Consider the following 12,238-nt stretch of genomic DNA (forward strand, 5'->3'; position numbering starts at 1 on the left):
GATTGTTAGCCGCTTTGAGACTCCTTCGGGTAGTGATAAAAATGGGATATCAAATCCAAACTCTTCCTCCTTCTCCTCCTCCTCCTCCTCCTCCTCCTCCTCCTCCTCCTCCTCTTCTTCTTCTTCTTCTTCTTCTTTCAAATCACAGCCCATGGAAGCAGAATCTCCCCCGGTGGTGTCTGTGTGGACGGCAATGTTTAAATAAATAGAAATCATAAAAGGGGTACATACAGAGCTCTACAAAAGCCACCAGGAGCAAAATTTGTGGGTGGGTGTTATATTTCAGACCACTTCAGTTTATTCTGTTTTTGACCAACTTGCTGGTTCATTCATATGACTCACTAGTGCTATAAACAATTAGATGGTCATCTGCAGTAGACATGCATGCCAAAGGCACAAATCCTTTAACCCTAAAAATAAATAAATACATTGGCTAGTACGTTTGCGTTTCAAAAAGAAAGGAGAGCATGCACTTCAAACACAATGTGCTTCAGACATGGTTTAAAAAGGTGTTCTATCTAAAGCAGGGGTCAGCAACCTTTTTCAGCTGTGGGCCGGTCCACCATCCCTCCGACCATGTGGTGGGCAGGACTATATTTTTTTTTTTGGGGGGGAGGAAGGAACGAATTCCTTTGCCCCACAAATAACCCAGAGATGCATTTTAAATAAAAGCACACATTCTACTCATGTAAAAACACGCTGATTCCCGGACCGTCCGTGGGCCGGATTTAGAAGGTGATTGGGCCGGATCCAGCCCCCAGGCCTTAGTTTGCATACCCATGCTCTATTCCAATGGCATGAGTGAATTTGTGAGTGAATTTGTTTTATGTGTGTAGATCAGTGCATGCTGACCAACACACAGTCTTCGCAGTAAGGCTCTATTCCAGGGGTCAGCAAACTTTTTCAGCAGGGGGCCGGTCCACTGTCCCTCAGACTTTGTGGTGGGCTGCACTATATTGGGGTGGGGGGGATGAACAAATTCCTTTGCCCCACAAATAACCCAGAGATGCATTTTAAATAAAAGGACACATTCTACTCATGTAAAAACACGCTGATTCCTGGATCGTCCACGGGCCGGATTGAGAAGGTGATTGGGCTGCATCCGGCCCCTGGGCCTTAGGTTGCCCACCCCTGATCTAAAGGATTCATCATGAAGGTTTGGTGTGTTAGAATACAGTATGTAGCACTTTCAGAACATATCACAACTGAGTGGTTAGGGGTCTTGGAAAAGAAGAAGAAGAAGAAGAAGAAGAAGAAGAAGAAGAAGAAGAAGAAGAAGAAGAAGAAATACAAATTTGACATAGCACAGTGGTCATTTATAACATATTAACATCAACGAACACTTCTTATGACCCCTGTTGGATCAGGTAACATTATGGAATACTCACATTAACCGGATGGTCTCAGAATAAATATATTGTTATGAATTTGGGGTGGGGGTAAGGCTGTAAACCTGAGCTCCATTCTAATTCCTAGATTAGAATTCCTAGGCTTACATCTAGGCTTAATGTGCTGGAAGCTCATCTTGGGCATGCCAAGGATGGGGTCAGCATCTTGGATACAGAACAGTGACTGGGAGTGCCCAACAAGGAAGAGGAGCAATGCCTGAAGAGATCCAGGTGGCTTGAAAACCTGCTTGAAAGGAACAAGCTGTTACTGCCCTTGTGTTGGCTTAAAGCTGTAACTGTGTTTGACTATCTGTTTTTTGGCCATGTGTGTTCTATTGTCTGCTCTCCCAGCTTCTCGTTCAACACTAGCAACTACAACACACAGGATCTGACAATTCATGCTGAATCAGACTATATGTCAATCAATGTGGGAGGACTGAATAACGTGGTTTTAAAAAATTCACCTTGGAACTAAGTAATGGAAAAGCTGGCGTTAATGTTCCAGGAAATTCCCATAAGCCAGCAACCTTGAGCACTTGTTGCATGTGAACAGGCTAGGAAACAGTGGCGTAGCGTGGGTTGTCAGCACCCGGGGCAAGGCAAGTAATTTGCGCCCCCTAACCCGTGGATTTGCGCCCCCTAACCCGTGGATTTGCGCCCCCTAACCCGTGGATTTGCGCCCCCTAACCCTAACCCCCAGATGTTGCGCCCGGTGCGGCCGCCCCCCTGCACCCCCCACGCTACGCCACTGCTAGGAAAGGCAACAATGAAGATAGGATTGTTCAAATTAAGAGCAGTTAAATAAATTGGGGGGGGGGGTGCCTTCAGCAACAGCTCAGAGGCCGCCCTGAGAGAGGAGGTTCCATGCAAAGCATCTTTATATCCCACCACCAGTGCATGCAAAATTGCATCACTGGTGATTACAAACCTTCTGATCTGGGCCTGTAGCTGTCAACCGCCCCTTATTTGGTGGGAAACTCCCTTATCCCAGCACAGTCTCCCACTGCTGTCCTGGACTGATGATGTCCCTTAAATTTCCCAGGTTTCATGCTCGCCCAGCTCGGGAGGCTACACCATGAGAGAGAGCGCAAGAGAGAGAGCGCGCACTGGCTGCCGCATCTCCATCTCTCCCTTTTCCCCCTCAGGGGCACGTTGTGAGGAGACAGGTGGCGGCGGGCGGGCAGGCAGCCCCTCTCTTGCGAGACTTCCGCCGCAGTGCCAGGGGAAGCCGGAAGTGGCGGCGGTGGCTGAGGAGGCAGCCTGAGGAAGGAGGAAGAGGAGGGGATGGGGAGGGACACAGAAGGGCAGCACTTCAGCGGCCGCCGTAGCACCGAAGCCGCCTCATGCCGGGCTCACGGGCAGCATGGGCAAGTCTCCCTCCCTCCCTCTCTCTCGGGCAGGGAAGGGCCGATGGAACTCCTCGCGCCAGGACGACGGCAGCCCCAACGTGCTGCTTAGCATCCCCTCCAACCTGTGCAGCATCTTAATGTAGTGATTTCCCCCTCTGCATCCCTTTCATAACTCTATTTTTATAAATCATTTGTCCATCCATAGTTCAAATTTTTACTACAAGTTTTCTGTCAATCCTACCAGTGTATGAAACTCTTTACAATAGCTTTTCAAATAAATTATAAACTTTCCCCATTCTTTATTAAAAAGAACCTCTTCCTGGTTTCTAATTCTGCCTGTAAGCTTTGCCATCTCGACGTTGTTCATCAGTTTTGTCTGCCCCTCTTCTTTGGTCGGAGTTGTAGACCCTTTGGATCATCTAGTGCAACCCCCTGCAAAACACAGTCAGTTGCAGCCAAAGCAGCCTGGCTCCATCAGTGCCGGATTTCTGTATAAGCAAAACCCCTTATTTTGGCTGCTGATCCCTTATTTTCAAATCTGTAAGTTGACAGCTATGTCTGGGCCCTCTCTTGAGTTTAGCTAAGAAAGTACAGCTCTCTAGAGGGGAGAAGTGGTTTGATTAACAAGCCTCACATGCACCCAGCTGGCACCTGCTGCTGCCTCTGGAGGAAACCTCCCAATCTATTGAAATAGCAATGGGTTCACACAATTAAGGGAAGGGCCATAGCTCAGTGGTGGAACATCTCTTTTGCATGCAGAAGATCCCAGGTTCAGTCCCCAGCATCTCCAGGTAGGACTGGGGAAATTCTCTGTTTCGAACTCTGGAAAGCTGCACCCAGTCAGTGTAGACCATACTGAACCAGATGGATTAATGGTCTGGCTCAGAATACCAGTCATGTATCTCTGGATACCAGTCACCGGAGATTACTGGTGGGGAGAGTGCAGTTACATTCAGAGCCTGCTCTTTGTTGTCTTCCCGCAGCCATCTGATAGGATGTTTTAAGAACAGGACGCTGGACTCGAAAGAGCTTTGGCTTGATCCAGCAGGGCTCTGGTCATGTTCTAATCCACCTGGGACTCGAGAGGGTAAAAAGAGTCTGCTGACCAGAGAACTAAGGAGGAGAAAGACATGCTGCAGCCACTGATTCATTAGAACAGGGAAACCAACTGGGTGATCTTGCCACGAAATGATCACTTCTTGCAATAGACATTGAATATATTAACTTTGAGGTGTTTCCTCTATCAGTTGGGAATATCATTATTACAGGAATCCCCCACTCCTCACTTATGAAACCTCTGAAATGGTTAGTTTTTAAAAGTTAACAGGTTTCCATTATTATTATTATTATTATTGAATTTATATACCACCCTATACCCAGGGGTCTCAGGGCAATTCACTATAAATTAAAGCATCAAAAATTACAGCCAGCAAAGGAATCCTCATTTCTTGCCACTGTCAACGGTTTGCCTCAACCTAGTTTTTTCCCTCCAAAATTTATGTTCTTTGCACAGATCACAACATCAGGATGTGATGGAACTACTTGTCTGACCATGTCAACGTCTCCTGCCCTGGTGAGTCCCATTATCTTAACCTCCCCAAAATGTTTCATTGCAGAACAAACCTAAGGAGGCAGCTATCTCAGGGGTTGCATCCTCCAGCAGATCTCCTCTGCAAGTGAAGGTGGCCAGGATCAAGGGAGATTTCACCCCACACTCTAAACTCTCCCAGCTGGTATATTTGGGAGATTAGGATCACACTATAAATCCTTTCTTGCAGAAATCTATGCTGTTCTTCCCAGTGGCGTAGAGTGGGGGGTGCGGGGGGGGCCGCACCGGGCGCAAAATCTGGGGGTTAGGGGGCGCAAATCCACGGGTTAGGGGGCGCAAATTACTTGCCTTGCCCCGGGTGCTGACAACCCACGCTACGCCACTGGTTCTTCCCTTGGATAGGTGTTCCAGATTTTCCACTCAAGGAAAGGGAATCAGACTTCTTAAGAGGCAGAACTCAGGTTTATTCAGCTGAATAAAGAAGGGACGCGGGTGTCACTGTGGGTTAAACCACAGAGCCTAGGACTTGCCAATCAGTAGGTTGGCAGTTCGAATCCCGGTGATGGGGTGAGCTCCCGTATCTCGGTCCCTGCTTCTGCCAACCTAGCAGTTCGAAAGAATGTCAAAGTGCAAGTAGATAAATAGGTACCACTCCAGCGGGAAGGTAAACGGCGTTTCCGTGCACTGCTCTGGTTTGCCAGAAGTGGCTTAGTCATGCTGGCCACATGACCCAGAAGCTGTACGGCGGCTCCCTCGGTCAATAAAGCGAGATGAGCGCTGCAACCCCAGAGTCGGCCACGACTGGACCTAATGGTCAGGGGTCCCTTTACCTTTACCTAAAGAAGGGACAGACCGCTGACTTCTCATGTCAGAATAAGGGTCTGCGTGGTACAGAGAGAAATCACAGTTTATATATAAAAAATGCATTCCAGAGAAACAGTGTTAAACAAAGGAGTATTTGCCATGTTATCTATCCTGCACTGCACTGCCAATTCCTCTCTGCCAGCCCAATTTGTTGCAAACCCTTGTTCTGCTAGCTGGTTCTGCCAGCTCTGTTCTTGGTATTATCTGCTTACACATAGCCTGCATTTCATTCCCTCTCTGACTGTCCTGTGCTTTAGAAAAAATATACTTAGAAGCAAGCAATTAGTACAAAAGCAAATCAAGCATGATTAATTAATTCTCATAAACATAAATTATTAATAATTCTGATTTTTGGAACACTTTAACTTCAACTGAAAAATTGTTTGTCTGCTTAAAATATTTATATACCTTCCTCTCATAGAATGATCTATGAGAGGGAATCTATGCTGAGGGGAGTCCTCAGCAATGTGGAATCTTTTAAAAAGCCATTAAAAGCAATACAGAGCAATTATTAAATTGGCTGGCTACTAAAGAAACAACTCCATAGAACTGCTGGTGTAAAATATTATTACTCAGGTCCAGTATACCTGAAGGAGCATCTCCACCCCCATTGTTCTGCCCGGACACTGAGGTCCAGCGCCGAGGGCCTTCTGGTGGTTCCCCTGCTGCGAGAAGCCAAGTTACAGGGAACCAGGCAGAGGGCCTTCTCAGTAGTGGCACCCGCCCTGTGGAATGCCCTCCCACCAGAGGAGAACAACAACTACCAGACTTTTAGAAGACATCTGAAGGCAGCCCTGTTTAGGGAAGCTTTTAATGCTTAACAGACTATTGCATTTTAATATTCTGTTGGAATATGGGAAAGCTCTGAATCGCTTACCTGAGACAGGTGGCGGAAGCCATTCTTGCTATTCTCATATTCCCACTCCCCATTCACGTCTAAAATAGGAAGGAGGCTGACGCTTGACCTCAACAGGGTTGCTTAGGATCTCCCCCACCCCCTTACATTCCTTTGCTGCAGACTCTCAAGTCCCAACCCTCCCAGAAATTGATGCAGGATGGGGTCAAAAAGTGCTGCATGCAATGGAGTGCACGGTGAGAGAAAATGGGGGGTGGGAAAGCCTCTGCTTGCCTTACCTGTGTGGTCCATTTGTGGTAAAAAGTAACCCCCCCAAACCCACTTTGCTATAAAGCAGGGGGGGGGCGCTAGCCTGTGGTTACACTACAAACCCCATCATACCTGTTTATTAGCCATCCTGCCCCCACCTGTTTTCTACCACTTTCCCCCCAAAACAACTTCAGAAGTGACCGCCACCAGCAGTGGGCAAGGCTGGACATTTTCTGGCCCCCAGAATCTATAGAAGGGCCCTAGTATCAATGATTCTGGGCCCCAAAATCACTGAAGGGCCCCATCACCACATTTCCTGCTAGTGTGCACATACCGAGTGTGATCTCCCATGAACACTACCATCTTTGGTGTGACCTACAAGTGTGCCATTTGATAAATTTCCACAATTGGGACTAGGAGAGCCAAGTGATAACTTCTTGCTCAAATCCTACTTCCGGATTTAGGTGTGTTCCCCAGAAAAATTGAGAGAGGAAAACACAAATGATTTTACATTTCTTGTCCCCAGGCTTTTGCAGTTGGGAGATGCAAACACACTAGGAGAACTCACCTGCCTCCTCACCACTGCTGGCATTGGAAGCATGGGGAAAGGAAATGTGTTTGCTTTGTCATTCCTTCTGTGGAGTGTCCTCTTGTATTCTTGTTACTATCAAGTGTACAAGGGGAACATGCCGTCAGTTCTGTTTCCCCCACTCTTTCTCAGCCTCAGGGCAACATGACGTATCCCGATGGATTCATCCTGCAGGGTCTTGTCTCAAACCAGTCAGGATACGAGTGTCTCCTCATCCCTGGCTTCCTCTTCATGTACCTGCTGACCCTACTGGGCAACTCAGTGATTGTCCTGCTCATCTACTGCGATGTCCGGCTCTCCTGCTCCCCCATGTATTTCTTCCTCAGTCATCTCTCATTAGCCGATATGGGGTTTTCCTCCACCACTGTCCCTAAGATGCTGCAGAACCTATTGACTCATACCAAGCACATCTCCTATCGAGGGTGTCTGACACAGATGTTTTTCTTCCTGGGGTTTGGAAACACTGAAAGTTTTCTCCTGGCCTCCATGGCTTATGATCGCTTTGTGGCCATTTGCCACCCACTTCGCTATGCTGTGCTGATGAACACAAAACACTGCCTCTTGTTGGCTACAGGCTGTTGGGTCCTAGGCTTTCTCCACTCGTTGCTCTACACCCTGATGATGTCTTTCCTTTCCTTCTGTGCCTCCGGGGAGATCCCCCATTTCTTCTGTGACCTCCATCCCTTGATCAAGCTCTCCTGCTCAGACACCTCAGCAATCCAGATGACGACCCTCACTGAGGGCACTGTGACCATGGTGGGACCTTTCATGGTCACTCTTCTGTCCTACATCCTCATTTTCTCCAAGGTTCTCAAGATCCCATCAGCTGCTGGGAAGCGAAAGGCCTTTTCCACCTGCAGCGCTCACCTCACCACAGTCGTTTTGTTCTTTGGAACTGTTATAGCTGTGTATGTCCGCCCGTCCTCCACCTATTCTGGCTCCAAGGTCCGAGTGATGTCTGTGGCCTACACAGTTGTGACTCCCATGCTGAACCCCTTCATTTACAGCCTGAGGAATTCTGAGATTCAGCATTCTCTGAGGAAGTATCTAGGGATTAAAGGTGGAAGATGAGCTTTGAAATCCCCATATTTCTTTAAAACTCAACCCAAAAGATGTTAATTATCAATAGTTTTAGCACGGCAGTCCAAGCAAATTTAATTTCAGAAGCCCAAGAGACATCTATCCCTTCCTTTAGAACACCTGCAGGAATGTGACTTTTTCTGAGTCCATCAGAAGTTAAAAGTGCATTCAGATTTAGACCATGACATGTGATTTCAGAAATAAGAAGAAAAAACGGTAGAAGTCAATCTTTGACAATCATGGACCAATGTTGCATCGGTTGGTTTTCAGGTGTGTGCTTTTGAAAATTTGTATTGTACATGTAATGATACAACAAAATGTTATCAGTGGTTGAGAAGGAACTGGAACACCATCCTACTGAATAAAATTACTAGATATGACAATTACAAGAGAAAAGAACCCAAGTTTTTTAATAGCAAAACTGGACTTCATTTATTTTGTGCTGGAATTAATGCAGATTTGACGAAGCAGTACTTTTTGATATCAATTATGAAAGAATGGATATTATGTGTAAAGAAAATGTTTTACCTAAAATCTTTTTTGATGAAAGAAAAATTCTTTAAAACCTAATTACAATAGCAGAATTAACTCAGTTGATTAAAAGACAAAGGGGCAGCAAAACTCCTGGCTGAGGCCCAGATGACTTTAAAGCTGAGTATTATGAGAATTTCCCAGATAATTTTATTAATCATCTATTAAAATCTCTCAATACTGTCAAGGGGGAGGGGGAAGCAAAGCAAAGATTGACAGACCAGGGATATGTGCAGGTTAAGCTTAGTCTTACAGCCTATCATATTACTTAATCAATATTTTAAACACTAGGCAGGTAATTTGGTGGCAAGATTTACATTTTTTGACAACTCTATAAAGAATGATCAAACAGCATTTCTTATGAACAGCAAAATGGCATCTAACTGAATATTAGCTGAACATTAATTATATAATTAGAAAACAATGCAGTCCATATGGACTGTTATTTATAGATGTAGAAAAAGTGTTTGATAGAGTAGAATGGAGATATTTATTTCAAGTCTTGTAAAAAATGGAGCTGGGCACAAAATTTATCTAATGGAAATTTCTGTTTGGACTACTCTAATGCCCTCTAAGTGGGGCTGACCTTGAAGATGGTCCAGAGGCTGCAGCTGGTGAAAAATGTGGCTCCAATTATACTTGGGGTAAGAGCAGTGGCGTGCGGTGAATTTTTTCATAGGGGCACCAGCTAGCCAGGGAGATGAGGGGGTGTTGATGTTGTGCCTGTGAGCATTGTGCCTCCTTCCCTAAGCTGGGCAGAAATGGAGTGTGTTACTTCCGGGTTCCGCCGCTCGCACATTGCACACGCTCAAAATGACGTCACTCGCATGCACGGAAGTGGCAAAGAGTAGATATATGATTCAGAAATAGTATAGGCAACCAAATGGTCTTTGTGTGAGGTTTGGTGCTTATAGGGTTAACCTCTATGTGTCCTGCATCTGGGGAGGAGCTTCCTTCATCCGGGAGCTGAGTTCTTTGTCTGTGAGTTACTTTCACTTCTCAACGGAGAAGAAAGAGAGACACACGCAATGTCTGTTGTCTCGGACGGTGTTTGTTATTTTATCTGTCTGTGTAAATAAAGCTGTTTAGATTAGAAAGAAACAGCGTATGGACTCTCTCTTCACTTACACATCAAGCACACGCTGCCGCTCTGCTACTGGCTGGGAATTCTGGAGCAGTGGAAACGTACCGGACCCAGTCAGCTGTCCAACAGGTTATGGAAGGACCCAGGCCACGTTTGTGCTGAGTGTGAGGATGAGACAAAGCAGAGTCCAGCTCTGAGATCCTGCCTGCTGCTGGGAAAGGGGCAGAGGCAGCTGTGATGTCGCTGGTGAAAGTGGAGCTTGCTGCAGGAAGCATCTTTGAAGCAATCGGCCGGCAGAAAGCATGAGTAAGCTTATAGCCTCGGGAAGATGGCGCAACAAAATCCATCTCAATCGCATGAGACTTTCAATGTTCCTTTTGAGCAATTGAATGACCGCAATTGGGAGGACTGGTCGAGGCAGATCAAATATTGGCTGTTGGGCAAACAACACTGGGAGTGCACCCAAAATGAGTCACCAGTGGCAGCTGCTGGGGCAAATGCTGCTGAGATTGAGAGAGTTAACGCCGCAATTAAGAAGGACCAGAAAGCTATGTCCCATATTGTAATGGCTCTTGAGGCGTTTCAATTAACTCACATTGATGGGTTATTGTCTTGCCATGGGATTTGGACGGCTTTGGTCAGAGTGCACCAAAGAACCAGAGCTGGTGCCAAGATCCATGTGATACGCTCTCTTTTTGAGAAGAGGCTGTCTCCAGGGGAATCGGTACGTGATCACATCACACAGATGCTGTCCATTTTCACTAAGCTGCGTCAGCTGAATGTACCTTTCCCTGATGAGCTCAAGGCATACACACTGCTGAGCTCTTTGAACAGGAGTTATGAGAACCTGGTTCTGACGATGGAGACTATGCCATCGGACCAGCTTTCTCTGGAGTATATTACTGGGAGATTAGTTGATGAACAGGAGAAGAGACTGAGAGCTGGGCGAGCAGACGCAGGATGTGCCCCAAGGAGGAATGGGGTGCAGCAAGAAGCAATGAGGAGTCTGTAAAAGCCTTTGCTTCGAGACGCTGCTACAGATGTGGGTCCCCCTCCCATCTCGTGAGAGAATGTCCCGGGCTTTGGGAATGAGGCACCAGGCTTCTAACAGGATGCTGGAGCTCTGCTGCCTCCTTCCTACAGCTAGGTGGGCTTTGGGAAGGTGGCGGGAGGGCTCTTGGACCCTTCGGAGCATCGCACCTCTCTTCCTAAGCCAGGCAGAAGCTTCCCAGGCTTTAGGAAGGAGGCGCAAGGGAAACGTTTAGGGAACTAGCCTAGTTCCCCTATTTCAATGAACCCACACCACTGGGTTAGAGGGAGGGTGATATATCCCCCAGTCTTTTCTGCTCATTTCCCCACTCCTTCCTTTATGCAAGTCATGGAAGAGATCTCCATTGTATCCCTCAAAACTCACTGAGTAGTGCAGAAGCTGAACCCCTGCTGGCAATTTCTGTAGCTGCTTCAAACACAATTCCAGGATCCCAGTTGCTTCCTCTCTGGTACATGGAGAATCTCCTTTCTTTGGCCCAGTCCACCCCAGTCCATCCCATCTCCTGTTCCAAATCAAAATCTTGCCAATGTAAAATGTTTAGAAAGGAGGCAGCCCTTAGACCATTGTGTACTGTTGTGCTGTCAATCTCCTTTGGGTATAGATTTGTAGATTATCCCTCACATCTGTTCTGATCTTTGCAAAGACCGCCCCCAGCCCCCGGAGATTATGCTTTGTTATGTACTGAGCTGAGTCCTAGAACATTAGGATCAAGAATACAGCAGTCTGATTGGTCCGCAGGAGCCACCCAATCCAGCTCCAGGTGGAAGTGAATCAGCGACCTGATTGGCCTGCAGGAGCAGCCAATTGGGCTCCTGGATGAAGTGAATCAGCAACCTGATTGGCCTACAGGAGCGGCCCGGAATTAGCCAATCACGCGGGGCCCATTGTGTAAATAATGTACAGTCATACCTCGTGCTGGATGTGCTTCAGGTTGAGTGCTTTTGGGTTGTGCTCCCCAGCAACCCGGAAGTAATGGAGTGCGTTACTTCCGGGTTCCGCCGCTCGCGCATCAGATACGCTCAAAATGGCGTCACGCGCATGCGCGGAAGTGGCAAAACGCAACCCGCACACACGCAGATGCACCATTGCGTCTTGCGTTCTATTCAGGATGCGAACAGGGCTCCGGAACGGAGCCGTTCGCATCCAGAGGTACCACTGTATATATAGCTAGACATTTGGGGGAAAGTTTCATTCATTGCTAGTATGAGCTGAATAAAGAGCATGAAATTCAGACTCGACTCCAAGTATATTTCATACTTGTTCCCAGTTGTGGAGCAAACCAGAATCCTCCAACATCCATACTCAAAGGAAAAAACTTTTCTAACACTTATTAATGAGGACGAGCTAATTTGTTAAGCTGAATGATGGGTTGGGTCTCTGAATGATGATTCTCCAGAGTTTATGCTATTGCATTCTATTAATTCTGGAGGGGCAACCTGGTTGAGTCTTCCTTGGACCCTGGAGATCACCAACCTTAAGCAGAGATTAACAAAAGCTTCCCTTGCATCAGAAAACACAGAGCTAATCTCCTCAGCAGATGAAGGAGGCCAGTTTCGTCCTATGCAGAGCAAGTCCACTTCCTTTGTTCTTCACATTGACAGGAGCAAGAGAGCAAACAGGAAGTGCCTTTACTTAAGTAAGTGTGAAT

The 12,238-nt window shown here is 46.8% G+C and overlaps 1 protein-coding gene across 1 annotated transcript; it reads left to right on the top strand.

The window, feature by feature from the left end:
- The first annotated feature begins 4,253 nt into the window (after window positions 1–4,253).
- LOC310696179 (olfactory receptor 1L4-like) lies at window positions 4,254–8,112 on the top strand. The gene is made up of 2 exons (XM_083481338.1): window positions 4,254–4,310; window positions 6,977–8,112. Exons 1-2 carry the CDS (start codon window positions 4,290–4,292, stop codon window positions 7,913–7,915), a joined length of 960 nt encoding a protein of 319 aa, XP_083337464.1. The 5' UTR covers window positions 4,254–4,289; the 3' UTR covers window positions 7,916–8,112.
- The last annotated feature ends 4,126 nt before the right edge of the window (window positions 8,113–12,238 follow it).

Source organism: Podarcis liolepis (genome assembly GCF_965112155.1).
Source record: "Podarcis liolepis genome assembly, chromosome: 17".
Taxonomy (NCBI): Eukaryota; Metazoa; Chordata; class Lepidosauria; order Squamata; family Lacertidae; genus Podarcis; species Podarcis liolepis.